The sequence below is a fragment of the Abrus precatorius genome, unplaced genomic scaffold (assembly GCF_003935025.1).
Source record: "Abrus precatorius isolate BTA unplaced genomic scaffold, Abrus_2018 Scaffold9, whole genome shotgun sequence".
Taxonomy (NCBI): Eukaryota; Viridiplantae; Streptophyta; class Magnoliopsida; order Fabales; family Fabaceae; genus Abrus; species Abrus precatorius.
Window position 1 is genome coordinate 12,802,108 of NW_020874439.1, and position 27,583 is coordinate 12,829,690.

The following is a 27,583-nucleotide window of genomic DNA, read 5'->3' on the forward strand; positions in this document are numbered from 1 at the left end:
AATACTCTGTCTTATCCTATTACCTGTATTTTACTTCAAACAATACAAGCTAACACTTTTGTAATAAACTTATACAAATAGTATGACTTATTAATTAATTGGTATTTTATTTTATAAAAAATATATAAATAATTTAATAATCAAAAAATAAAATTTTATATTTTATAAATAATTATATATAATAAAATTATTTTAAATAATAATTTAATATAGTTTTGTAATTACAAATAGTATGTTTAAAATTATAAATATTTAATAAAAATAAATAAATTTAAAATATAAGTTATTTAAAATAATATTTTTATTATTTAGTGTAAAAAATATTTAATATATATTGATAATCATAAATTTAAGAAATAAAACTCTTAATAAATATTTACAATGAGCTTCTGTTTTTATTAATTCTTATTGTTCATTTTTCCTGCCTATTCTAATTTTTCCCTTATTAAATTCACCTAATTACAAATTATCTTATTAGTAAGAATATAATATAAATTATTTTTATGATATATTTAATTAATTACAAATATACTTTTACATGTAAGAAAAGTGTAAGTTATAATATTATTGATGCGTGCACTATTCTGGTTCCGTGCATAAGATTTATTCCAACTTTAGGTGTGTGTACAGATTCTTGTTTGAACCGTAATGATCTATAATTATATTAACATTATTAATGCAATTTTTATATTTATAATATTTTTAACGTGTTTTTATATATACACTAAATTGAAAGACATTTGTAACTAAAATATTAATGAATGTGCTATAAACTTAATCGGATGAAGTAAGATATTTTTCAAAATAAAAAAGATCTCAAGAAGGTACTTACTGTAGTATTTGTGACTGGGAATTTAGACTAGGTCAGGCCGACAAAGTGACAAAACATGTCAAAATCCGTAATCATTTTTTATATTGTTTCATTCCAATTCCGTCGTGAAAATATATATTATAATTACCCACTCATCTCTTTCCAACATTATTAGTTGTTATTAATTTAGATTCATTTTAAAAATTGATTATTTTTCATGGAATATATTAAATTATATAATTATGAATAAAAAATGATATATAAATGATGATTACGTGGAATGTTGCAGAACTGAAAAGAATGGTAGATAATTTTGAAAGCTGATGAAGATGGGAAGAGGAAAGGGAAAGAGTTTTTCGCAAGAAGTTCTTTGAAGCTTCGAGTAGGGCCCAAAGGTTTTGGGGATTAAAAGTGAGTGTGAAGCTGCTCATTCTCCGCCCAGAGAAAGCCCCAACATATCTATCCTCTTATTTATTTTTTCCAGTGGGCCAATCCTAATGCCAACTAATCAGCCAGATTCCATTTTCCCTTAATCAAAGATGATGTTGAAGATGAAGACGAAGATAGTGCACCGATTATTGGGCGGATTAACCTATTTGTTAGCCTTGTTAGTGAATAAGCTTATGACCATGATTGGGAACCCCAAACAGAGTCCTGCGTCCGAATCCGAGGAGGATAACGAAAGGTACGGCCTCAGTTGGAGGTTAGCCGTAGAGGCAAACAATGTGCGTCCATGGCGAACGGTCCCTCCTCAGTGCTTCAACCACATCCACAACTACATGTCTGGTGGCCAATACCATCACGACCTCAAACTCATCGTCGACCATATTCTCTTCTACGCCTCTGACATACCCCTCTCTCACGATGGCTTCGATGCCTGGATCTTGGACGTTGACGACACTTGCATCTCTAACATTTCTTATTACCAGGCCAAGCGATTTGGGTATTCATACTCTTACTATTTATTCTTTAATATATAATATTATTTTTTATTCTAATTAAAATGCCCCATGTGCAGGTGCGACCCCTTTGACTCCACCATCTTCAAGGCATGGATCATGAAGGGAATGTGCCCCGCAAATCCTGTGGTTCTTGGATTGTTTAATGCGTTGAAAGAGAGAGGATTCAAAGTGTTTTTGCTAACTGGTAGAGACGCAGCAACACTCGGCAAAATCACCACTGACAACTTGCATACCCAGGGATTCATCGGCTACGAACGTCTTATCATGAGGTAATTAAACACACATAAATTGCTTACAAACCACCCAACTTTCTTTTATTTCATGCTATTGCTATATCGACTTAATTGGGTAGATAGAGACTCCTCCGCCGGAAAGAAGAAAAACCTGAACTAGTTAGGACAAATAAGTAGCAATTTCACACGCTTCAAACACGAACAGATAAAACTATCTAGAAATAGGAATATACGCTAATTAATAAAATATATTCATCGTGTACAAGTAAAACGCATAAATGTGACATTGGTAATCACCACAGACATAGGACAAAACAGGTGGCGTAATTGATGGTGTGAAGGGGATTCCAATTATGTGTTGACCTTGCGTAGCTTCCTAGAACCACTGCTCTGTTCGTCTCTATCCACTCATTATTTTATGTCCTTCGGTCAAACTTCCACCACATGCATGCCATTACCACTTTCATTAAAGGAAAATAATTTCCAAATTTTTAAACTCAAATTTCTGGTTTAACTCATCCGCGTGTTTGTTCATAATAGTATAATGCACGCACGCGAAGTCGCCAACTGAAAACAGGTGGAGTTAGGTATCTAATTATCTGCGTATGGACTTGAAAATGACACAGCCAAATAAGCTTGTTTTGAAATAAGTAAAATCTAGCATATATTATAATATTGATATACTGAATTTAAAAATAAATCACCTCTAATTTTTCATTGAAAGAAAAAAGAGTTTATGTAATTGACTGCACACAGTTAATTTAAGGATAAAAATATATGAAAATTACCGACATCCATTTTAATTTTATAGCAAGATAGGGATTAGTGACTTGGTTGATTAGAAGTTGATAGGACAGGGTCGCAGTATAAGTATGACAAAGTCCGTTGTCCAAATGGCATTTGCTGTGCCTGCATTTTCTATTATTTAACTGTTTAGTGGATACAGGAAACTTCCTCCGATAATGCAATCTTGTCCCAGAATTAAAGATAAAAAGGATATGGAAAATATGTGCTGAAATCATGCATTTCCATATGCAATTTTTCTACCTAAATTCTTGTTATATTGGATGACTTTTATGCGAATCCCACAATTGCCAACTTCCATCTTATTTAATCTTTGATTTAATTAGTGAATTGCATAGTCATATCGTGGCAATGGGCACTTAGAAAGTGTGTGATTAGATATAGCAACCACACTCCTTAAAATGAGAATGCGATTTTGAATTTTAAAAACTTCTTGCGTAAGAAATTGCACAACTTGTGCTTCCGCAAATGAATAAAAATTTATTTTATGGTTAGTTAAAAATGAACCAAACATGTTACGATCACTCGTGATGTCACGAAGATATTACATCAATTCCATGTGCATGATATGTCATTAGGTAGGAAAATAAGGTAGATATATTGAAATGAATATCTGTGTTTCACTGCGTACGCTGCTATCTTGAATGCCCCACCCACCATTTTTAGGATCGTATTTTGTGAATTTGGAACTATGCTTTTTCTTTTTACCATGGAAATAAGCATGCCTTTTCATTTATTATACTCCAAACTCTTTTGATAAAAACAGGTTTGCTTATTTTTTGGTTATATATGTAAGAACTCCTAACATCTCTTTTTATATATAAAAATAGAACTAAATAGAGAATTGCATCTTGTGTGAATTTACCTTGCTTATCATTTTTCCTTTCATGGAATGACCGTTGTCCTATCATCACTTTAAATTTTCTTTCTAGCATTTCTTTTAGTAAATAAAAATAAATTAATAACAATAGATTAAATAATGAATATTTATTTACAATAATTAAAAATTTATTATAATATTTAATTAGGAAAGTTTTTAATTATTCTCGCTGAGAAATTTACTCTTAGGATCTTCGTTTCCTTTTTGTTTAGTTGTGAAAAGAAATAGGATAAAGGATAGAAGAGAAGAGAAAATGAGTAGAAAATGGATGGATTTCTAAGTTACTTAAAATAAGAAAACTAAGACAGAAATTAAAAATCAAACTCTCTTTTTACTTATTTAATTGAATGCAAAATATAATTATGTTATATGATAAAACTAAAGTAAAATAAATATATTTTAGTAATTGTTACAAAATCTCTTCCTTTTGTCACCTTCTTTTCTTCAAATTGGAGAGATTATATAATGTTGGTCTCATAGTATTTTTGTTTTCCTTTTCTATTTCTTTCCACATGACCAAATGAAGTACATTTTTTTTGGGAGCATGACCTCCATGCTAATTCGCTCCTCAAATTCGAAAGAGTTTTAGGAAGGGTAAGTACTCTTCAAAAATCGTATCTGGTCTGGTGCCAAGACGTAACACTGGATGATGTCATACTAGCAATATCACGGTCTTTTTTCACTTAAAAAAAATTAAAACTTTAAATCATAACATCTGTTTTTCACTTTTTGTAACACGACTAGTTATATATAATTGACTATTATAGTTAGTAATTGGGTAGAAATGAGCAAATTAATGTGTTGGAAATGAGTCGATTAGCATATTAACATTCCTAAGCTTTTATACTATAGATTATTATTGGATTTTGACCGTTTGTTATGAAATTCCTGTCTGAATGTAGAAAAAAAAAGGCAATAGACTCAGTCAGTCAACTATTTTTCATTCTTTTTGAACTTATGATTGTACTTACAAAGTCTACACCGCCATGCTGACATGACAATGCCAAACTTGGCCTGCTTCCGTATGTTGTCCAAGTCAACGTCCGTGCATGCAAAATGAAGAAAGAAACATTTTGAAAGCTTCCCCTTTATTTACTTTTCGTCTTGGTATGGCGTGGCAGACAACGTTAGCCAAACGACACAGACAATTTACTTTTGGTCTTGTGATTGGAAAAGTCTCGTTTAACCAGCTCTTAATGTTAAATCATTGGTTAATGAAGAGTATTACTTGTGAAATGACTTGGGTCAATTATGTATGCCAAGGCTAGTTAATCATGGGTACGTGTTAACAATTGGTTGTGGATATATGTAGGACTGCTCAGTACAAAGGGCAAAGTGCAGTGAGATACAAGTCAGTGATTCGAAAGGAGATAGAAGGACAAGGCTACAGGATATGGGGAAATGTGGGAGATCAGTGGAGTGATCTCCAAGGAGAGTGTTTGGGCAATCGCACTTTCAAGCTCCCCAATCCCATGTATTTCATTTCTTGATCCATCTATTTACCAACCTACAATGGTCAACCATAAGCAGCTAGCTAATTTCATTTCGTCTTGTGCTCAAGAAAACGATGCTTTTGGATCATTTTAGTTCATGCTATTATCACCGTATTAATCCTTCAGATGTTCAAGATTAACATAATCAACCAAGACCACCTTATTTAATATATCTTTCCACCAAAAAAAGAGAGAGGGAGAGAAAAAAGAAACTTGCGTAATGTATCTTTGTGGGCGTGTACATATATTATATTATGAATGCACGAGAAGATAAAACGCAAGTATACGATCAAAATAAATGATCAACAACACTTTTAATTTGAAAATAATTAAATGTTGTGACTTGGGTTTATATATATACTTAGTGTTTTCCACCGTGTATTGCATAAGATAATATTTAATATTATTTTTTAAAAATATATTATTTTTAAGAAAATATAAAATAAATTCAAGTTATCTAAATTTTAAATGAATAAATTATTTTGTGCAGATTAAATTTTAAAAAATGATTTAATATGACACATTAAAATTTTCACGTTAAATTAAAGTTAAATATTAGATAAAAAATTTCATTCAATCAATTCCAATGATGCTTTTGTTTGCGACAAATCTTTACGATAATTATTTATTATACTTGTTTTATAATAGTAGATACAATTATAAATATTATTTAATATAAACTTTTGTAAGAGAATTGACGGTTAGTCTAAAAAATTATTATGATAATCAATGTCAACTTAGTTATATCTTTATTGTTAATATATATATATATATATATATATATATATATATTAATACTATAAATATATGAATTATTTTTTACTATTCAAATAAATGCAATTTGGATAATATTTAAATCAACTATGATTTTTTAATATTTTAAATTAGATAAATTTAATATATAATGTAATAATTAATAGTTTTTAATTTTTTTTGTAAAATGTATATTTATAAAATATATATTTTGTTAGATAAATATATTATAAATTTAGTAAACAAAATTGAAATATAATTAAACAATATTTAAACATTTTGTTATACCTTGTCACAAATTTCTTTGAAAACTAAATTAGATTTAAAATATAATAAATTATAATCTTAATATAAAATTAATATTTTATCGTTGTTTCTTTCTTACTATTGAAACAACATATAATTAAATAAATCTTTTTATTAAATCACTTCTAATAAATTTTTTTTTACAAGAAGCAGTTATAATTATCACTTATTAAATTTGTGTTATAATAGTGGATACAAATACAAAAATATTTTAACATGAAATTTTGTAATCAAATACATGATAATTAAAAATAAAAAATTATTTATAAGTATTAATGTCATCTTGTGCAAATATTTATAATAAAAAATATATTTCAAATATATATATATATATATATATATATATATATACTATTTATTATTATTGAGCTAAATATAATGAGAATGATATTTAAATCATAAAAATTAAGTATATATTATAAAGGTTTAAATATATATTTGGTCTTTATAAATATAACATATTTTGTGATAAGTTCTTATAAATTTTTTTGTTAAAATTTAGTCTTACTGTCAACTCTTTTTTGTTAAGTACAAAGTTAGTTAATAAAAAGTCAACTAAGTACTTACCTGTGACATGCCATATTTTTAATTTTTTTAATATTTAAATTTAATATTTACAAATAAATTCTTAAATATATTAAATATTTACAAACAAGTCTCTTCGCGTTTCTCTTTCCTTTCCCTAATACCCCATGCAACACCCCCAACCCCAATGTTACCAAGTTGAGAGTAGGAGTTGGACTCTTCTTTAGTTGTTGCAAAAGCTGCAGTTTATATTGATCAAGAATACTACAACAAGAAAATATGATCTTATAATGATGTTTACACTCATGGAAAGCCCACAAGGTAACTTTGCTAAAATCACTATTTTTGAGAAAAATAATTGATTAATAAATTAGTTAACTCATTTATTTTATTTTAATTTGATTAATTAATTTATTTGATTTGGCTGTGACTAAGTTTGTTGTAAAAATACTAGAGGGATTTGAGCCAAAGCAAGTTGTGGAATGGAGGAGGGGATGGAGGTGGGATGGGATTAAGGTTGGGGCAATAGAGAAGGGGAAGGAAAAAAAAACAAGAGACTAATTATTCGCAAATATTTAAAATATATTTATAAATTTATATAAAAATATTAATTTTAAATAATAAAATATTAAATAATATGGTATGTCACATGAAAATACTAAGTTAACTTTCTGTTAGCTAACTTAACATTTAATCGAGCAGAATTGACCGGATGGATTAAATCCTAACTTCTTAACATTCAAAGAACTAAATTCTAACAAAAATAATTTGTAAGAACTTATCACAAAATGCGCCATATTTATATAGACCAATCACATATTTAAATATTATAATCATATGCATTTAATAATTAAGACAATAATTAATGGATTCTAATTAATTTCTGTACAAAATATATATTTGTATGTTAGATCTTTTGTCAAATAAATATATAACAAACTTAGTAAATAAAATTTAAATAAGATTAAGTAATAACTATAAATTTGTTTATATCTTCTCAAATTTTTTTTTGAATACTACATTTGATGTAAAGTGTGATGGCTTCTCATCTTTATCTAAATCAATATTTTTAATCTTTTTTTTTTTTTTTCACTCTTGAAACAATAATATATAATTGACCATGAGACAACATTGGGCTTGATAACTAAAGACTAACATTAGAAAGTGTTTGTTCTTAACTCTTATTGATAGTCATTGCAAAATAAAGAGTTAAAAGAACTTGTTTATGTAAATTTTAAAAGGTAATATTAATACTGAATATGAAAGAATTAAATACTTTTCATTAGTATTTCTTTTTGTAACAATAGTAACTGCAATTATATTTCTTATTAGTCAAGAAGAAGCCTATTGATACCATCAATGTCGCAGTAAATAGTTCAAGTTTGGAGACCGAAACAACAAATTTTTCTACCAGTCTGCTATAATCAGAAGACAAAAAAAGAGGATAGAATGCCTGCTGAATGATCAGGAGGAGTGGGTTTATGATCAAACTTCTTTGATAAACATGGAAGTTAACTTTTATAAGAATCTCTTTACTCTTAATAATGATTTATCTGTTATGCTTGATGCTCCTAACCTGTTTCCACAGGTTGAGGCTTCGCTTATTCAAACACTACATGTTATAGCAAGTCTTAATGAGATTCAAGCATCTCTTTTCAGTATGGGGAGCTACAAGTCTCCGGGTCCTGATGATCTACATGCTCTATTCTTCAAATTTCAATGGGAACATCTTCATCCTATGATCACAGGCTTTGTTCAAAATATCTTTGTTGCTCCATCTCAAATTAAAGAGGTCAATCATACCCTAATTACCCTTATTCCGAAGGTGGACACTCCTGAACATATCAGTAACTTTAGGCACATCTCTTTATGCAATGTGAGCTACAAAATCATCACCAAATTTCTCACTCAAAGACTAAAACATCTTATGCCAGAGCTGGTTTCTCCTAACCAAAGTAGCTTTGTCCTCGAGAGGCGAGGCATAGATAATATCATCACTTTTCAGGAAGCTATTCATAGTATGTGCTCTCTTAAAGGACACAAGGGATATATGGTTCTTAAACTTGATCTTGAAAAGGCCTATGACAAGTTAAGATGAGACTTTGTCTAAGATACCCTTATCAAAGCCGGTCTTGGAGAATTTTTCTCTGATATGGTTATGAGCTGCATCACTTCCTCTTCTTTTGCTCTTAATTGGAATGGAGACACCTCTGAGACTTTCACCCCTTCTAGGGGGCTTTGTCAAGGAGACCCTCTCTCACCTTACTTATTTATTTTGTGCCTTGAGCGTCTTGCACATGCTATTACTTTTGCTATTTCTAATAATAACCGGAGATCCCTATTTTTTGGTAAAAATGGTCTTCACTTATCTCATATTTTCTTTGCAGATAACATCATTCCTATATCAAAGGCATCTAAAGACTAAGTTCAGCTTGTAAAGTCTATCATTGATAATTTCAGTCTGGCTTTTGGCCTCTCTGTGAGCAATAATAAGTCTAAAGTGGTTTTCTCCCCAAATGTCAACAATTATATGGCCCATTCTCTTGGTAGTCAGCTTGGTTTTACTATTAGTACAAAGTTAGGTACCTACCTAAGGACTCCTATCCATATGGGTTGTCCCAATAAGCATGCCTACTCTTTTATCCTAGACAAGATCTGGAAAAAAAACTCTCTAATTGAAAAATCCATTCACTGTCTATGGCTGGTCATATCACTCTCGCTCAATCTTTCATCTCTAGAATCTTGGTGTATGTCATGTAAACTCACCTAATTCCTCTTCGCATTTGTGATGAAGTGGATAAGTTGTGTCAAAATTTCATATGGGGCTCAATGGATGAGAAGAGAAAGTGTCATCTTATATCTTGAGATACCATCTGCTCCCCCAAGGATAAGGGTAGACTTAGCTTCAGAAAGCTTAGAGATGTTAATTTGGTATCTATGATGAAGTTAGGTTGGAGGATTATCACTAATCCTGACTCTCTTTAGACTATGGTCTTTCGGCATAAATACAAATGCAGATTTAGTTATGATCCTTATGTCCGAGAGGTTCAAAATGCTTCACCTACCTAGAGAGGGATATGTAAGGCTTGGCCTTATATGATTTCTAATGTTAAGTGAAACATTGGGGATGGTCAAACTACAAAATTCTGGTCTAATAAATGGGTTACTAATGATCTCACCCTAGAAGACTTGGCTCTTATAGATATTTCCTATGATATGCGGGATATTCCTATTGCAACTTATGTTCTCAATGATTCTTGGAATTGGAATCTTATGGGTCAGCATGTTAATTTAGACACTATATCTTTGATTGCTAACTATCCTGTGCCACATCCCTCTAAAGGCAAAGACTTCCCTTCTTGGTCCCTTACAAGTAATGGGTAATTCTCTTTTAAGTCTGCTTACAATTCCTTTCTAGGCTTCAAGGAATATAGTGCCCTCAATAATATCTTCAATAATATTTGGGATTGGGAAGACCCTCAGAAGATCAAGACTTTCCTTTGGAAAGTAGCCCATGGCTAGCTCCTTGCTATGAGAAGAGGAAGAAGCGTCACTTTTCTGACAATGATAGTTGCGACTATTGTCATGATGCCATCGAGACGGTAATGCATGTTCTTCAGGACTGCTCCCTTGCTAATATTGTTTGGTCCTATTTTGTTTTGCAGGATTCTTTGGTGTCATTCTTTAGCCTTGGACTTCATGATTGGCTAAAAGCTAATATCAATGGGAGCATCAAAACGCAAGAATCGCACTGGAGCATGCTATTCTGCATGATTGCTTGGCAGCTTTGGAATGCTAAGAACGATCGCATATTCAAGTATTCTCCTTCTGTCCCCCAGAACATCATTCATCAATCAATAGACTATGCAAGGTTGAGCCATCCTCTCAATAGTTCTTCTAAAAGGATCTTGAACAGATCCTCCAAATCTGAGACCCTTATCTCTTGGAGTCTCTCCACTACCGACCTCTTAAAGCTTAATATTGATAGTTCAGTCTTTAGTTTTCCTCTTGAAGCCACTTGTGGAGAAGTTATTCATGATGATCAAGATAGCTTTGTGTATGGGTTTGTTTGCAAGATCAGTACCAGCTCTGCAATTAAAGCAAAACTTTGGAGCTTACTTGAAGGCCTCAAACTTATCAAGGCTCGCAATCTCCAATGTGTTGTGATTGAGATGGATTCCTAAATAGCGGTGCATCTTGCCAGGTTCGGTTGTGACACCTCCCATAGTTGTTTTCCTCTTGTTAGAGACATTCGTGATCTTGCCAAGATGCCCAATATAGTTGGCATTTTTCATATCTTTATAGAAGCAAATCGGAGTACAGATCATCTTGCTAGTATTGCTCATAATCATAGTTTAGGATTTCATCCCATTGTATCTCCCCCTCCTACTCTTGTTCCATTTCTTAGGGAGGAGGCCTATGGTCTTGCTTTCTCTCGTCTTGTTGACTAATTTTCTTGAGCCTTAGTGTCCTGATAAGTAAAAAAAATAAAAATAAAAATGATATCTTTAACTTTATTTTGTTAATAACATCAATTATTCTTTTATCATCTTTAAAAAAATTAATAATTTAATAAATAAAAATTTAACCTCTTAAATTAAGATTGAATAAATATATTTTAATGTTTATAAAAAATTATTAAACAAAATAAGTTAATCAAGACTTACTCTTATAGCAAGTGAATCTCTTCTAATTATGTTATTGTTACTTCTTTTAATATGAATTTTTTAAATATTTCTATCTTAATTATAAGAAATTAAGACCTATTTTTAAATAACTTATTTTTCATAAAATTTATATTAATTTGTCATTACTTATTATTCTATATTTATTAATGTAATATATAATCATTAATTTTACTATTTAGTACAATAAATATATTTGAAATATAATATAAATTAATGATGTATGACTATTTTTATTAATTTTAATAAATTAATTATTTGTTTGCTATAGAAAATTTAAATTAGTGTGTATTTAAAAAATAAGAGTTTATAAGTAATAATTTTTCATTAAAACTCATAAAATATTACAAAATTTAAGACATTAATAATATTAAATATTAAAATCTATAATTAAATATTTTTATTTATTAAAATTTTTAAATTTCAATATGTAATATTACTAAATTCTATAATATCATATAATATTTAATAAAAATTATTATACGTATTTTTTATATTCTTAAATATACATTAAAAAGTATAAAATTTTATTAAAATTTATAAGTTAATAAATTTATATTATTAAGTCCTATAATTTTTAATACAAATTATTATTTATTAATTTTTTTTATCACATATACTTAGACACACGTTAAAGTAGTGCAACAGGTGTGTGAAGGTGTTGTTTTATTATCGTGGCGTTATCATATCATTTGTTTAATTAATTAATTAATCTATTACAGTGAGAAAAGAAAGAGATATTCTCCTTCCTTATTCTGATTCATATTCCATTGAACTGGCACTAGGGCTTTGAATCAAGTCTTGTCCTTTCCATTTTGTTTTTGTCGTCATCCCCAGCCCGCAATCACCAATTAGGCATTACAATAATCAATCCTATTTGAATTCTGATTTCGAAGATCAGTTCCTTTTTATTTTTCAAGATGATGAATTGATATATCATATAATGTCAAATTTGGGGGGTATCATGTGTATTTTCCAACGTGAATTGCCATTCCCATTATTTCTTTCATTCAATAGATGTTAATACCTGCATCATTCTTTCTATATTTTAATTTAAACCTCAGTTCTTTGTTATGGAGCTGTATAAATAGTGCGAAATTCGATTTGGGGCCTCTAGGGTGGGTGGCAGGTTTATCTAACACAACATGATTCCGAATCTGAGGCCCAAGTTGTGTGTTCCATTCTTCTTGTTACTGCTAACGGCTCTTTCCTTCGCTATTTCACATTCTAAAGCTGAAATTGACCAAAAGCTCAGAGCTGTTACACATAAGAATGTAATTGAAATTGATGGCAATGGTGTGGAGTTTGAGGAAACCAATAACAGAAAGGGTGCAATCAGTAGAGTTTCGGTTTCCACGGTTGCATTGTTTACATTGGCAATGGCAGCTGCCACTGGTTTAGGTGCTGTGCCCTTCTTCTTTGTGGAGCTTGATCCACAATGGGCAGGGTTATGCAATGGAATGGCAGCTGGTGTCATGTTGGCTGCAAGCTTTGATCTCATACAAGAAGGCCAGGATTATGGTGCTGGAAATTGGGTTGTTTGTGGGATTCTAGCTGGTGCCATCTTTATTTGGTTATGTAAGAAGGTAAGGTACCACTATCTTTCTCCTTCTTGTTGCACAGCCTGGTGAAAAACAATCTAAATCATTCATTCATTATACACTTTGATCGTATAGATTATGTTCTAGTCCTTTGCTTATACTGTACTGTTTTCTTAGGATAACAATTAGACCACCCCAGTGGAATTTTCATATTTTTTGCAATTTCAAATCTTGAAAAGGGTTGCATATTCACTTCTCTGGTTAGAAACCATCATTAGCAATTTTAAGTGAATTTTGCTACCAATCTACTTTAAGGGTTGTAACAATTTTGTTGAGACAATAATTTCTTGTTATATAATAAGTAGGTTTATTATGGTCTCATTTGTGTCTTGCATAACCTGTTGGATTTCAGTTTCTTGAGCAATATGGAGAAGTAAGCATGTTGGATATAAAGGGTGCTGATGCAGCCAAAGTTGTTCTTGTAATTGGAATAATGACTCTCCATTCTTTTGGGGAGGGATCTGGGGTTGGGGTCTCCTTTGCTGGTTCAAAGGGTTTCTCTCAAGGACTATTGGTAACGTTGGCTATTGCTGTACACAATGTTCCAGAGGGGTTGGCTGTGAGTATGGTGTTGGCATCAAGGGGTGTCTCCCCTCAGAATGCTATGTTATGGAGCATTATTACATCTTTACCTCAGGTACTTGTTAATTTCAAAGTTGAATTATCTATACATTGTGAAGGAGAAAGTATTCTAAATCAGCCAGGACGATAGTTTGACCCTTGAAGAGATTCCTTTCTTAAATTTTATTAGTAGATCTTTAACCTCATCAGTCTGTTGTTAAAAGTCTAAGTTTTGTTTTCTGCAATTGACATACAGCATGTTAGAATTCTCCCCATAAGAGTGTGTTTGGTTAGGTCTTGAATGTTGTATGTACAGTATTTGGGAAGGCTTTAGTCTGACTCAAGTGAGGTGTAATCTATTAAGTGATTTGGCTATTTGATTCTATGGTTTATTTGCTTTTTACCAATTCAGTCCTTTTGTATTGATAAATAACACTAAACACATAGTCAAGTGTCTCACTTTTGGCTATTTTTATCCTATCTAAAAGTACTAATCTGTTTCTAATGTTATCACATAGACCATGTCAAGGATTTGCAGGGGATAGCTTGAAATTATCTAAATGTTCTTGTTTAAAATGGAATCACGTCCTTTGTAAAATTGCTTGTGCTTTGCAGTCAAGTTGCATGGCCTGTCACTTTATGCCTTAAGGGGCTTCTAACAAGTTAGTGTTTTTCACTACTACTATCAATATGTCCATTAATACGAAAAATTTAAATATTATAATTGTCTAAGTGCTGTAGAAAACTTTTAGTAGTGTGCTTTATTTTGTTGAATTCAACAGAAGAAAATTAAATCTCTAGGATAATAATTCTTTGCTTTTTTCTATTATTATTATATTTTTTTTAAAACTTGTGCTTGAACTCTCTTAACTCTGCCTCTAACATCTCATGTCATGCATAATGTTAATGCAGCCAATTGTAGCAGTTCCTTCATTTATTTGTGCTGATGCATTTAGTAAGTTCCTGCCTTTCTGTACGGGATTTGCTGCTGGATGCATGATCTGGATGGTTGTTGCAGAAGTGCTTCCAGATGCATTCAAGGTACGTATAGTATCTTTAATTTTCACAAAATTGAATCCTTTTTTTCCTTTCATCTTGCATGGCATTTTAAAGGAATTAAAGTTCATTTTCAGCAACTACTTTATTTTATTTTTTTATTTTTAGTACTTCTACAACTGGTAAAGTAATGTATAACATATTTGATTTGAACCTTCAAATTAAAAAAAGAAAATGACACGCAGCAGTACTATTAAGTTGCGAAAAATATAAGCCTCCATTTGGAAATGATTTGGCATTTGAAAAGCCGCCAAGTTTATGGAAACTTCTGTGACTCTGCTTTCTACAAGTCAATGGTGCTTCAGTATATTTCCCCAGGGGATGACAATAGTCAAAGTAGTTCTCTCTTCTGATTAGTAATGATTGACTTGGGAACAGTACAATATATTGGAAGAGGGAAGGCAACATCTTAATTTCAAAAATGGGTGGTTGGAGTATATCTTACTTGGTTGTTTTATCTCGTAGTTTCTTTCATGGATTTGTAAGACTTCAGCTCTTTGGGCCACACCTGTGTATAGATCTTTTGCTGTATCTTGTTTTCAGCTACATAATGTCAAATTCAATTGCTTATGCTTTTGGATACAGGAAGCCTCTGCTTCTCAGGTTGCATCAGCAGCAACACTTTCGGTAGCATTTATGGAAGCTCTCAGCACCCTCTTTCATAATTTCAACCATCTATAGGTGTGTTTATATATTATTTTTAATCATCTGGGTAATGTTATGTTCGGTTGGGAAAATGCTGCTTGCTAGATTGAAATTTTTTTGTTGCCAATATATTTAATGTAATGAGATGGATATATTTATTGACACTTGATTGGACGAGTAGACTCTACCACTATCTTATCCAAATAACTGGCGTTAAATCTAGTTGAATTTTGTCAAAATATTGGCTGTCTTTTCATGGGCGTGTAGCACTACTCGGTTTTATAACTTGAATGAATATTATTAATATCATTTCTCAGCATGTTTGATTTTGTTGCTAAATTTTAAAGGCAAGAAATTTTGCATCAGTTTTTATTTTTATATAATGACAAAACTTTTTGTATTCCACATCAATCCTACCACAGAAGTTACACTAGATAATTTTTATTTTTGTTGCAGCCCTGAGGATGCTTCTGGCTTCTTTGTTTCATTACTCTTTGGCCTTGGCCCATTACTTGGTGGGATTATTCTAGTTGCATTTGCTCTTGCATTTCGTCTTCAGCATGCTCTTCTCATGGGCATAGCATGTGGTATTGCTTTTGTTCTTGGTGCCTGGCGACCAGTGCAGCTTATTTTGTCTTCAAAACTGGGATTTTTTCCCATTATGTTACTCCTTGCAACAGGTGCTGCTTTCATCCATGTTTCCAGCTCTGGGGTATTGAAGGTGGCAAGTCGCAAAAAGACCTCAGTGAATGACTTGCCTACACTAACTGGCTTGCCAATGAGTGTTCACACCCTCCAATCATTCATATCATGTGGTGCAGTCGCTTTACATGCTTTGGCTGAAGGACTTGCGTTGGGAGTAGCTGCATCAAAAGCTTATGGACTAGGTCGTTACATGGTCCTTCCAGTCTCTCTGCATGGGCTCCCTCGAGGTGCTGCTGTCGCTAGCTGCATCTTTGGTGCCACTGATAGCTGGCATGGTTCTCTAGCAACAGCTGTCTTTGTTGGATTTATGGGACCAATATCAGCAATTGGATCTATTCTCGCTGGTATTGATTATAGTGGTCTTGATCACATAATGGTTCTGGCTTGTGGTGGATTAATTCCGAGTTTTGGAAATGTAGTTAAGAGAGCACTTAGCTTGGACAATCGGAAAAGCACCTGCGGGCTCATTATTGGAATTGCGTTTGCTACTTTATGCCTAATGTTCACTAAATTGGTTTGCTTGTATACACCTTACTGCAATTCTGCACCAGAGGCTGTCCGATAATACAATTGTGTGGCATTTCCTGCATCCTCTATCGTCAAGTGCTTACAACATAAGTATATATTTCTACAGTTTGTGTCTCCCAAAACTCGCAGCTCAACTTCGGAGAGATCCTAAGTGATTTCAAGAGGAGGTTTCTTCAGAGGATTGAATACCAAGCAGAGAAGATTGTAATGCATACACACACAGAATAATTATTATTCTTTTAGTTAGTTTCATGCTACCTCTTTTGGTCTCATTTGTTTGGGGGCAGCCCTTGTGGGCCTCTAGGAGGAGGAAAAGAGTTCAGGGTAGATATACAAGTGATTCAAGTGAATGTTCCAATCACATGTAATATAGAATGTAACCAGCCACGGTCTAAAATGCCTACTTGTTAATATAGAACTGATAATATTTTTTCCTCATTAGAGTTGTTGAAAATAGAACCCCACGTTTTATTGGAGCTACTTTAAACCAGACATTTTGCGAGCAATGATACGTGTTTCCCTTGTGTTCAGGAAATTTTATGAAATAATTGCACGGTATATGGTTACCGCTGGTGAATTGTTTCTCGTGCTTATTAGAAACAGCACTTGTAGCAGTTCAATAGGTTTTTCATTCAATTTTTGCATTTTTAATATAAATTTGGATATTGTATATTGTAAATTATGATGTTTGATACCCTACAAATATTGGAAAAAAGCTTGGTTCTTGGTGGCTGATTGTAGTCTCCGGTTACTCCACAAAATAATAATTGAAGTTTGATGTCGTCCAAGACAAGATTGGCTTGCTTTAAATGTAATGTAGGTCCACATCAAATTAAGTTCCACAAACAACTGAAAGAGTTCGGGGACAACCCAAAGAGTTGGTAATATCACGCAATCTAAAATGATGTCAAATTCGTGGAAATAATGGAGAAGGGACAAATGAAGTGGTAGTTGATGTAGGGGGTTCACCTGGTCAAGGGTTGATGCACAAATCACAAAGTGGAATGTTGTCCGGGATCAGTACAGAACAGAAGTTCTACCTTTGTGGGATGTGTATGGTAATCATGATATTTCAGTTCTAAATCACAAACTAAAGCATCTGACATAAACAAAGCTTGTTATTGTTCTTTTAAACTCAGGCCAAGGGGAACAAGCATATGCTAGATTTTGAACAGCACTCCTAAGTTAAGAACAGTACAACTAATCAAATTGAATTGATTGATTCCATCACTTGGGAAAATCTTCTTTGGGGTAGGAGGCAACAGTCTGAGAGCCCGTGAACCTTGCCAACATGACAAAGGTCATCCCTCCAAGAACATTGTTCAACAGTCTCAGGGCAAACACTGAGGACTTGAAGACCAAAGGAGGAACACTTTTCTCTAAAAGGAACTCCACACCATTGAGAGTCTGATATCTGAGATTGCTACTGACACCCATGTGAGCGGCCCAAGTTAGAGCATTCAAAAGAGTAGGGGGAGGCTTGTTGGGGGTCTCAAAATTGGGGTCCATCCTCTTCCTCATCATGATCAACCCATTAGAAATTGCAGTTCCAACCAGCCCAGCAGCGAAGCCAACAAGAGCAAACACACCTCCCTTGTACACCAGAGTCCCACAACGCTCCAGAATGGCATAAGGACCCGGTTCAAACATGTGGCTACTGGGGCAAGTGGCAAACATTGCAGGGAGTGTGGAAGAAGAGGACAATGTGGGTGCCAAGAGATACATGAGCGTGAAATTGAGAATGGAACCAACAACGAGAGTTGAGAAAACGAAGTCAAGCTCGTTGAGACCAAAGTTGGGGCGAGTGGCCATGTCACCCATAACACATGCACTGACACCCACCAACTCTTCCATCACAACCTTGAAGGGGAATTGTGGATCGGCGGCTACCCTCGATCTCCATCCATTTACAAGCTTACCCACAACCCCAAATCCAACGCCATCTCCATCCGAGTCTCCCCCTCCTCCTCCTCCTCCGAAACCTCGCCCAACCCCGCCGCCGCCGCCGTCGCCTCCGGAGAAGGAAAGCTGGAATCTTTGGTTACGGGGATGACGTGGCGACGGAAAAGAAAGGGTAGCATGGTAATTGTAATGGTAATGGTAATGGTAGTGAGCGGAGTGAGGAGAAAAATGGAGGTGAGCCATGGCTTGTGCTGCCATTGCCATTTTGCTACTTTGAACTTTGGAGTGATTCAATTTACAAAATCCTGTGCGTGTTATACAAAATGTAAGATTTGAAAAGCAAGTTGAGAGTGAGGGAGAGGGAAGAGATTTCTTACCCGAAGAAGTGAGAAGATAATAGGAGAGAAAATAAGTGGTGGAGCGATCTGCGAAGAAAGTGAAGAGTGAGAAGAAGCTAAAACCTTCAAAACCCTACGACAACTAATGTGACAGCCTGACAGAGAAAGAAGCTGAGTGAGTGAGTGAGTGTTTGAATCTGAGAGCTCAGAGATTTCTGAGCTGCCACCTGTGCTACCACCTCACACGTTTTCATTTTTGCGTTTATTTAAATTATGTCTAATTTTCATCTCTTCTTAATATTTTAGTTAATTCAACTTTTTTTTTTAATTCTACAAATTTAGTGCCACTCTCAATAAAATTCAGAATCAATTCTTGCTAAAGCCAAAAATTACGTGCATTCAATTTCGTGCTTTATAAATTGTGATTATTCTTTTTGTTGTCAGAATCAATTAGGCAGGTTTGCACCGCTAAACCAATCGGGCCGTTAGATTTTCATCAACTTTTTTTTTAATCTAAATCTTTTAAATTTTAATTTTTTATTTAACATTTTAAAAATCGCACTAGTTAAATTGTTTACTACTAAATTATTTAATTAAAATAGTAAATTTCACTCAAATTTAAAGTGTTTTTCTCTTCAAACTCCAATCTCACATCTTAAAATCTTAAATATTATCAACTGTTCATTAAGTTTTTATTTTTAAACTTTTAAAATTATTTTATATTTAATCTTTCAAAATTTTAAATAAAAGATAAAAAATGTAAATATTGTAAGCAAAAGAAAATCATAGAAATCTAATTTTTTACAAATTTTAAAAGTAAAAGTGTTTAATTAGCTAAAGAATTAAAAGATCACAGAATTACAAATAATTCAAATTAGAAAGACCAAATATGAAACTTAAAGCATGTTTATTTTTCTTTTTAAAAATAGTTTTCTGTTTATAAAAGATAATTTTTTATTTTTAAAAAAGAAACAAACATGCTCTTAGTCTCTATTTTTTCTATGTTTAATAAAGTATGCTTATAATTATTTTTAAGTAAATAAATTAATAATTTTGTTAACTTCAGCTTTTAAAATTAAATTTAAACATTTAAAAGTAATTTTAATTAACAAATATTTATCAATATTTTTTATTTTCAATATAATAAAAATTTATTAATAAAAATTTTATTTTTAAATATATAAACTCAAATATAAAAACTAATATTAAAAAATTAAAAAATTAATATCACTATTCGCTAAATCACAAATAAATAGAGTCTATAATTTATGAAAGTTATAAAACTACTCATTAATTTTTTTAAATTTATTTTTTAAAAAATAAGCAACAATTTCTAGCATACTTTTTTTATTACACTTTAATTATTAAATAAATTTATTTTAAAAAAAAAAATAAGAGAGAAAACACAAGGATAACATTCCACCTAAAATATTTTATATTTACACGCCCCCCCTGTTAAATGGTTTAGCAATAAACTGTATTCCTTTGTTCATTGGATTGATGTCTAATCAGGGCGCCTTGTTTATGCATTATTGTGAAATCAGTTGAAACTGAATGCTAGTATGTACTACTTTGATGTTCTTTTAGAGAGTACAATGTAAAGTGGGAACCTTGATGAGCAAACAAAAAAGAGTGGTTTCCCCAATCCATTATTTGACCTCCAAGGTTGGAGAAATTCTTCGTATGCTAATTTGTAGATGTATGGAGGAGTAAGCATGTGTTTGGGAGCTTTTTCTTTAAGGAAAGCTATGAGCTTGTTATGACTTAAGCACGTTCAGCTAGCCCAACCCAAAAAATTAGTTCATTAGGTGTGAGAACCAAAAAGTTAATTGGTTTTTCACGCTGGAACATGGCAAAATAGACTTGTGATGGCTTTGAAATATTTGTTGCCCTTTACGTGTTTAAGCATTTTTGTGCTTCAGTATAAATCTCGAGTTTGATTGTTGATGAATAATTAGACAAGGCAGCCTGCACTCCCAATAATTGGAAAGAAATGAGAATGATTGTACGCTGTTTTTAATATCTTTTCAACAAAACTTCTTGAACTCAAATTCACATCATGGGTATACAATCCAAGATTTTCTGGCAGAAATGTTGCTGCATTGCAGTTTGAGGTTGTGCTAGTTTGTCTTAGAGCATCTTTAATGCTGCTGTATGACTAATTGCTTGTCCTGATATTTGAAAAAGTGAAGTCTATCAGTGTTGTTTAGAATCACGTTATTTTGTTGGTGAATGCACATTCATCAAAAGCCAACAAGAGCGTTTTCTACATTTTAAATGTACATATGATGAGATGTGATGGGCATCCAATTCTTACGTATTTTCATATCTCCTTTTTCTCTATCACATTTTCTTTTTCTCTCTCTTCTTGTTTATCTTTTCTTCATATTTTTGGGGTGTGCAAGAATAATTAATTTTTCATTTCATTAGGCGAAAAGATTGAAGTTACACAATAAAAGAAGTATTATGCACTAAAAATTCAGTTTGGTTTTTAGGCGGAAAGCTTGCAGTTTTGTCATATACTACGTGACTTCAAAGTTTGCTCAATTGAGTAGGCGAAAAGTGAAAAGGCGTGAACTGTGGTGGAAATTATAGTTGTGTTGTTCCGTCACATGCCTTTGGAGAAGGGTCGACAATTCAATTTGGGGAGCTGTCTAGAGTTGAGGATTCGAAAGCACCAAAGAATAGATGTAAATATCACTAATGTTAGCTCTGTAAGAAGACACAAATTAATAATTGAGTTTTAAAATGCCCGAACTGATTGTTTGGGGTAGGTTGTGCTGAGCTGTGAACGTGATTCCTTCATCGGTCATCTTATCTCATCAGTCCATCTACACCCATTGCTCTTCTTTGTTTCGTTTGCATGGGTCTTAATAAAACACACATTTTAAGTATCGACCGGTAAATGTAGGAGAGAGAAAGAGAGATTTTTATAATTTTTTACTTGTTTAGTTCAAATTTGGAGGGGGACTAAAGGATTTAAAGGAAAGAGATGAACTTTTACATTAATTGGATTAAAAAATCTTTAACTTAATAGTTTTATTTCATTATTGTAAATGTAAAAAGTTTTTTTTTTCCTCTCCTCTCCTTCATTTGTAAACCAACAGTAAACTCTCTCTCTCTCTCTTTCTCCTTAATTAAGACTCTAGTTCTTTTTATTCCTTTATTAAAGTCCCTTCCTCCTTTAAACTAATTAGTGCATGATATAAACTACACGTTTCATATGTTTTTTGGTGCTTTTGTCACTCAGCAATTCAAGGTACATATATGTCTCCATTTTTGTTTAGTGTATGTTTGCAAAAGAAATTAAGCTAACAGAACCTGATTTTCAACGGTAGGTCAATGGCTGAGATTGATTAAGGCATGTATCTCAAAGCAAAGAATGGTGAATGGTAAGAGATTATTTCGCAAACAATACAAATAAGCCCTTAGGTGGCATGCAAAGATTTAGGACGTCGCACTTAAAATCAGGACAGACAAAAAGTAGTAAATAAATTAATATAAAGGATTTGTTCGTTTGTGTCCACATGCGTATTTCTTTTTGAAGAAAAATAATGTGTAATAAAAATGTTTTAAGAAATTATAATAATTAATTTTAAAATTCCAACATTTTTAGAAATTTTGAATGATGACTTGTGACTTTTTCAAAATTATATTACTGTTTATGTTAAAAACTTCAAAGAAAGGAGGCTAAGTGATGGAATCTTGACGGGTTCACAGCTTGAAGTCCTGGCAAATTAATTGGATTTGGATTCGTTGGTCATGCGCTGTCTCAAGTTTTATGACAATAACATGTAATGGAAAATAAAGTGACGGAGGGAGATACCGTGATAGGAGCAATTGCATGCAGGTTTCGACATCAAATTTGTTGAGTATACGTTTGTATGATCCTTTAAAACTCAAAACCAAACCCCATATAACAAGTCAAGCTTTCTCACCCTTTTGAATTCAATTGGGGAAGGGAGATCATTCTTGTACCTACCTTGTGCGCACGGACTTTTTCTCACCAAAATTCAAAATCTTTTACTGAATGTCTATAAATCTTTCTAATTATTAAATATTTTTTGTTTTTAAAATAAAAAGTATATGCATTTTTTTTTATTTAATACTTATTCTATAAAATAACAGAAAAATCATTAAGAAAATATGCATGATGATATAGTAAAACTCTTTTCTTACTCAGTATTGTTATCATTGATTTAAATGAATGAACTAGACAATAGGAAAGGAAAAAATGGATGGTGTTATTTGTTCAAGTAAACTTTTTTATGCGCAACTAATAATTCATTGGGCAAGGAAGCCCCTTCTTTCCTTTTGGTTTTTTCGAAGGCGAGAGGAGAAGAAGTTATTGCAATCAAAAAGTATGAAGATTAATGTGCTACAAGGACTACCACTCGGCAGCAGATCTTGACATTTACTGCTATTCTTTAATTACTTTGCCCATTTGTCTGCTTGAAAACAAATTAGGAGGCTAGGAACATACAGTGAACACAGCCGTAGTTATTACTCGAATACTTTTCTATATAACTTAATTCTAAGCCATTTGCCTTCTTTTCCGCTTGATCTATTCTATGTATTTTTTTCGGCACAGACATTATATATTACTTACCCTAAGATACTGCATCCAACCTAAATCCTATTAGCAAGACAATGCCAACAAAAGCAGGGAGAGGAGGCAAAAGAATCACACATTAAATTTCCAAGAACCCTTTTAAAGGAGCAATAGTATGATGGGGGTACAAATACAATATATAAATAAATAAACATGATGATGAGAAATGGTGAGGGAGGCAATAGGCATTTGTGTGTCGACAACGTTGATACAAGTTAAAAGGTTTAAAACTCGGGGAGGATAGTAAAAATAATCCCATAAGTAGGAGCTACATTTTTATTGCTTTTCAATGGAACAACTGAATTCATTACATATAGAATCACTCTGGGCTGCTACATTCACACCACAATGAATCATAAAGAAAGACAAAACAGATTTACACAAAAATCTTATATTACCACCGGTATAACCTTAACGAACCAAGAGAGGGGGAATGGACACCACCGAAAAAAGGTGTTTGGAAGAATTTGTGAATACAGACATGAGTGGAACAGCAGGAGAAGATTATGCAGAAACAGGGTGTCAGGGGGCATATTCATGTTCAAGGGTAGGTTGTGTTCGAGTGACAGTGGCAGCAGGTGCTTTTGTGTCCCCAACAGAGGCCATATGAAGAGCTTCTCCAGCGTCTGCAGCCCTTTCCATGTTCTGTATTTCCTTGTTTCGTTTGTACTTGAGCAACCACAAAAGCAGTAAACACAACAACACCAACAACACGAGTCCACCCAGGACAGACCCCACAATAACCCCTACCTTGCTATTGCTCTCCTTTTGAGCAATTGGCGGTAGTACAGGTGGAGGAGGAGCAATGGACTGAGCCACTATGGAGAAATGACCCTGTGTTGAGGTAGAACATGTGTTGCCTCCTGTTACATTGCTGAAATTGGAGGAACCCTGCAAATCAAAGCAAACACATTTTGCAACGGCACCTAGAGGAGCAGATTTAACATCGTGGAACATGACCTTGATAGGGTCACCATAGGCAGTGACATTGAGCGTTAGTAAATTTGTTGCTGACAAATTGGAACCGTTATAAGCGAGGAGTCCCAGGACAGGAGCGAGGTAAGTATAATTAGGCAAAGGGTAGTACCTGATGGACCAATCACCCAAATTTTGGTACACCAAAACCAGCCTCTTAACATATGGCTTCTCAATGACCCACTTGGGAATTTCAAACTCGTTGTACATTGGAAATCCGTATCTCCTCATACTGCCACTCCTTAATCTCAGTGCAGCAACCTTAATCCCACTCAAATTTGAAGGAAGTTGAGTCGCATTGTAAATGGTACCTGTTTTGGGTTTCACCAAAGCCCTGTAAGCATATTCTTGGAGAATTGCGTCAAGGGACTTGGCTCGGCTCCTGGATGTAGCCGGCTGAGCCCTGACACGAGGAGGAAGGCATAGAAACAGATGCAGAAGCAGAAGCAGAAGCAGAATAGGAAGCTTCATGGAGAATAAAGTTGTGAGTTAGTTGGAGCCACGTTTTGGTAATAACGGGCAGGGTAAGGGTAAGGGAAAGGGTATAGGATAAAGAGCAATATTCTCCTTCCCGGGATAAATACAATAAAGCAGCTTTGAAGGTTTCAACCGTTAGAAGTATATGAAAAAGGTAAACCCAGGAACGGAGAATCTAATATTGTTCTGCTTCTTTTGCCCATTTGCATTTCATACCTGAAAAGATGAGCTGAAAGCCCTAAATTATTAATGGATTTCACAATCGGTTCGGTTATTTGGTGGAGCTGAATGATGGCCACATCACCCAGTCCCAGTGGATGGCATCAATCTTCATCGTCTCTGCTTGCCTTTGCCTTTTGCTTGTCTGAATCAGAGTCCCCCATTACCGCATTCTGCTCGGGATCATGCTCGATTCGATTCAACTAACTTATTCTTTGCAATTTCTGCTTCCACTCCACTCTACAGCCAAAGAATGCAAGAAGAGAAGAAAGAGAAAGCGAGAGAGAGAAGATAAGTTTCTCTTTCTAGAGTTGTTGAGGTCCACTCGAGACTCACCACCGCTGGGACACCAGAACAAAAGCAGAAAGCAGTGTTTTTGTGTGTGTGGGTGTGTGTGTTTACTGATTATCACCCGTGGGAAAAACACCAACATTGTAAAATGCAAATCTAAACTCTTACTCCTTACCATTTAAAATACTTAACATTGTTTAATAAATATTACCATAATTTTTTACCAATGATATATTAAATTAAATTCTTATTGTTTTGCACTAACTAAAATAAATGATTTAAAAAAAAATAAAAGTCCAAATCGTGCCCCGTAAAGTCAACGGAAGTGCTCTGATGATTAGACCTAGGATCAAAGAAGTAAGCAACACGAGAAGGGAATTGAAATTGAAAAACAGAACATTTGTGATATGAAATCCTAATTCGTCAAAGGAAGTAGTACTACAAAAAATAGAATTACAGTTACAGGGACGAAAGAAAAAAATAAAATCTTAAAGCTATACATGACTCGTCACCAAAAAAATAAAAAAAAAGAAAGCAGGCCCACGTGACTGAGTCATTTTACACAGATGTCCCTACTTGTTCGGTATACATACTAAATTGTCCTGCCTTGGCTGTGTATTCTTGGAGTGCAGCGCAGAAACACGGGAACAATGGGCTTGCATCAATATCAGCCTGCTAAAGAACCAAATTCTTCTATTGTTTAGAAAATATTGATTCTATTTTATACTTACTTTATAAAATATTAAAAATAACATTATTGTTTAGAAAGAACATGTAATATATCACAATTACAGTCATTGAAATTCATTAACCTGATATCAATATTTTTAGACCTTTTTTCATAAGTAGTAGATAATTTAGTCGGTAATAATTTTTATCAACCTCAAAATAAGAGTTAAGGCAGAAAATCCATCTCTAGTAAAAGAATAAAATTTAAATGCAGTAACATAAATAATTTTTTTTATTATTCTTTAAGAGTTTTATCTTAATCTGCAATAACATTAAATTATGCATTATTTCATATAAATAAATAATTATACTTTTTTATTTATTATTAAGAAAAGCAAGTTCATTTTTCACACGTGTCTTTCTCTCGATTCATTACTTTTTGCTTAATTTTTTTCTGGCCCGCGCAAATGCAGAGACAATGTTACTCGTTATCACATTATTAAAATCAATTAATCGTTCTTTATTCAGAGTAAAGTAAAATTTAGTGTGATAAGATATATCGTTATTTATTTATAAGAATCAATAAATAGTTTATTATACCAAATAATACATAATTTATTAAGCTGATCTTGGTGATACTAGAGTCTTTTACAGATCTAAGAGGAGGAGAGAGATGAGAATAAGAAGAAGAAAGGGCGCATTAGATTCCAAAAGCGGGTGGAGTGGCAATTGGAATGTTAAATCTTGGCATAATGCGTTTGTTGGGTGTTTTTGTGTAAAGATAACAAACAAAACCCAATAAGAAATTACAAAAAAGAAAGAGAGAGTAGCGACATTGCCAGCTCATGGAAACTGACTAGTTTTTGGCTTGCAATGCAAATATGCAATGCGCAGCATGATATAAAATCATTGTTCATTAATAAGAAGAAGGTTGGAAGCGACAGCAAAGGAGGTTTGGTCCACATTGCCTTTGGTAATGGCATGGCATGTCATGTGACTCTCTTACTCTTACCTCCATTTCCATTTCCATTTCTTTCTCTAAAGCAAACCATGAAACCCACTTCCCTCTGCAGGTTTACGTACCTAAACCTTTCTTCAAGCTACGGAGTTTATCTTTGCCTTACTTCCACCATATATGAACATAACGTGCATTTCGAAATAGACTGTTTTCATGGTGCTACCACAAGTCATAATTTACATGGTCAAAGTGCTTGGTTTAGGGTTAAAAATTATTAATTTCACTTATAAACAGTATTTTCTTTTCAATTATATATATATATATATATATATATATATATATATATAATTAAAAAGTATTATTTTATAATTTAACTCTTTTAAAATAAAAATATATCTAATGAGAACAAATATTTTTAATGAGAGTGAGAGAAATAAATATATATCATACAATCATACACAAAGATTAATTTTTTTAAAAAAAATTACATAATCACTTAAAAATTATGTTGCTTTATAAAAATTTCTTAAATTTCACATTTTAATATATATATATATATATATATATATATATTCCATCATTAATTAAGAATAA

At 32.8% G+C, this 27,583-nt stretch overlaps 4 protein-coding genes and 1 pseudogene across 4 annotated transcripts; 3 read left to right on the forward strand and 2 right to left on the reverse strand.

Moving 5' to 3' along the window:
- Nucleotides 1-1,098: 1,098 nt before the first annotated feature.
- LOC113849811 (acid phosphatase 1-like) lies at nt 1,099-5,538 on the forward strand. The gene is made up of 3 exons (XM_027479991.1): nt 1,099-1,754; nt 1,830-2,042; nt 5,003-5,538. Exons 1-3 carry the CDS (start codon nt 1,351-1,353, stop codon nt 5,178-5,180), a joined length of 795 nt encoding a protein of 264 aa, XP_027335792.1. The 5' UTR covers nt 1,099-1,350; the 3' UTR covers nt 5,181-5,538.
- Nucleotides 5,539-9,983: 4,445 nt separating this feature from the next.
- On the forward strand, nt 9,984-10,951 carry LOC113850839. The gene is made up of 3 exons (XM_027481366.1): nt 9,984-10,147; nt 10,243-10,369; nt 10,433-10,951. Exons 1-3 carry the CDS (start codon nt 9,984-9,986, stop codon nt 10,949-10,951), a joined length of 810 nt encoding a protein of 269 aa, XP_027337167.1.
- A 1,237-nt stretch (nt 10,952-12,188) lies between these two features.
- On the forward strand, nt 12,189-16,950 carry LOC113849400 (annotated as a pseudogene).
- Nucleotides 16,951-17,280: 330 nt separating this feature from the next.
- LOC113849401 (protein RETICULATA-RELATED 3, chloroplastic-like) lies at nt 17,281-18,951 on the reverse strand. The gene is made up of 2 exons (XM_027479296.1): nt 18,818-18,951; nt 17,281-18,719 (listed from the first exon to the last, which is right to left on the reverse strand). The coding sequence occupies exon 2, from the start codon at nt 18,712-18,714 to the stop codon at nt 17,776-17,778; it is 939 nt and encodes a 312-aa protein (XP_027335097.1). The 5' UTR covers nt 18,715-18,719; nt 18,818-18,951; the 3' UTR covers nt 17,281-17,775.
- Nucleotides 18,952-23,496: 4,545 nt separating this feature from the next.
- Nucleotides 23,497-25,494, reverse strand: LOC113849402. The gene has a single exon (XM_027479297.1). The coding sequence runs from the start codon at nt 24,844-24,846 to the stop codon at nt 23,923-23,925; it is 924 nt and encodes a 307-aa protein (XP_027335098.1). The 5' UTR covers nt 24,847-25,494; the 3' UTR covers nt 23,497-23,922.
- Between the last annotated feature and the right edge of the window lie 2,089 nt (nt 25,495-27,583).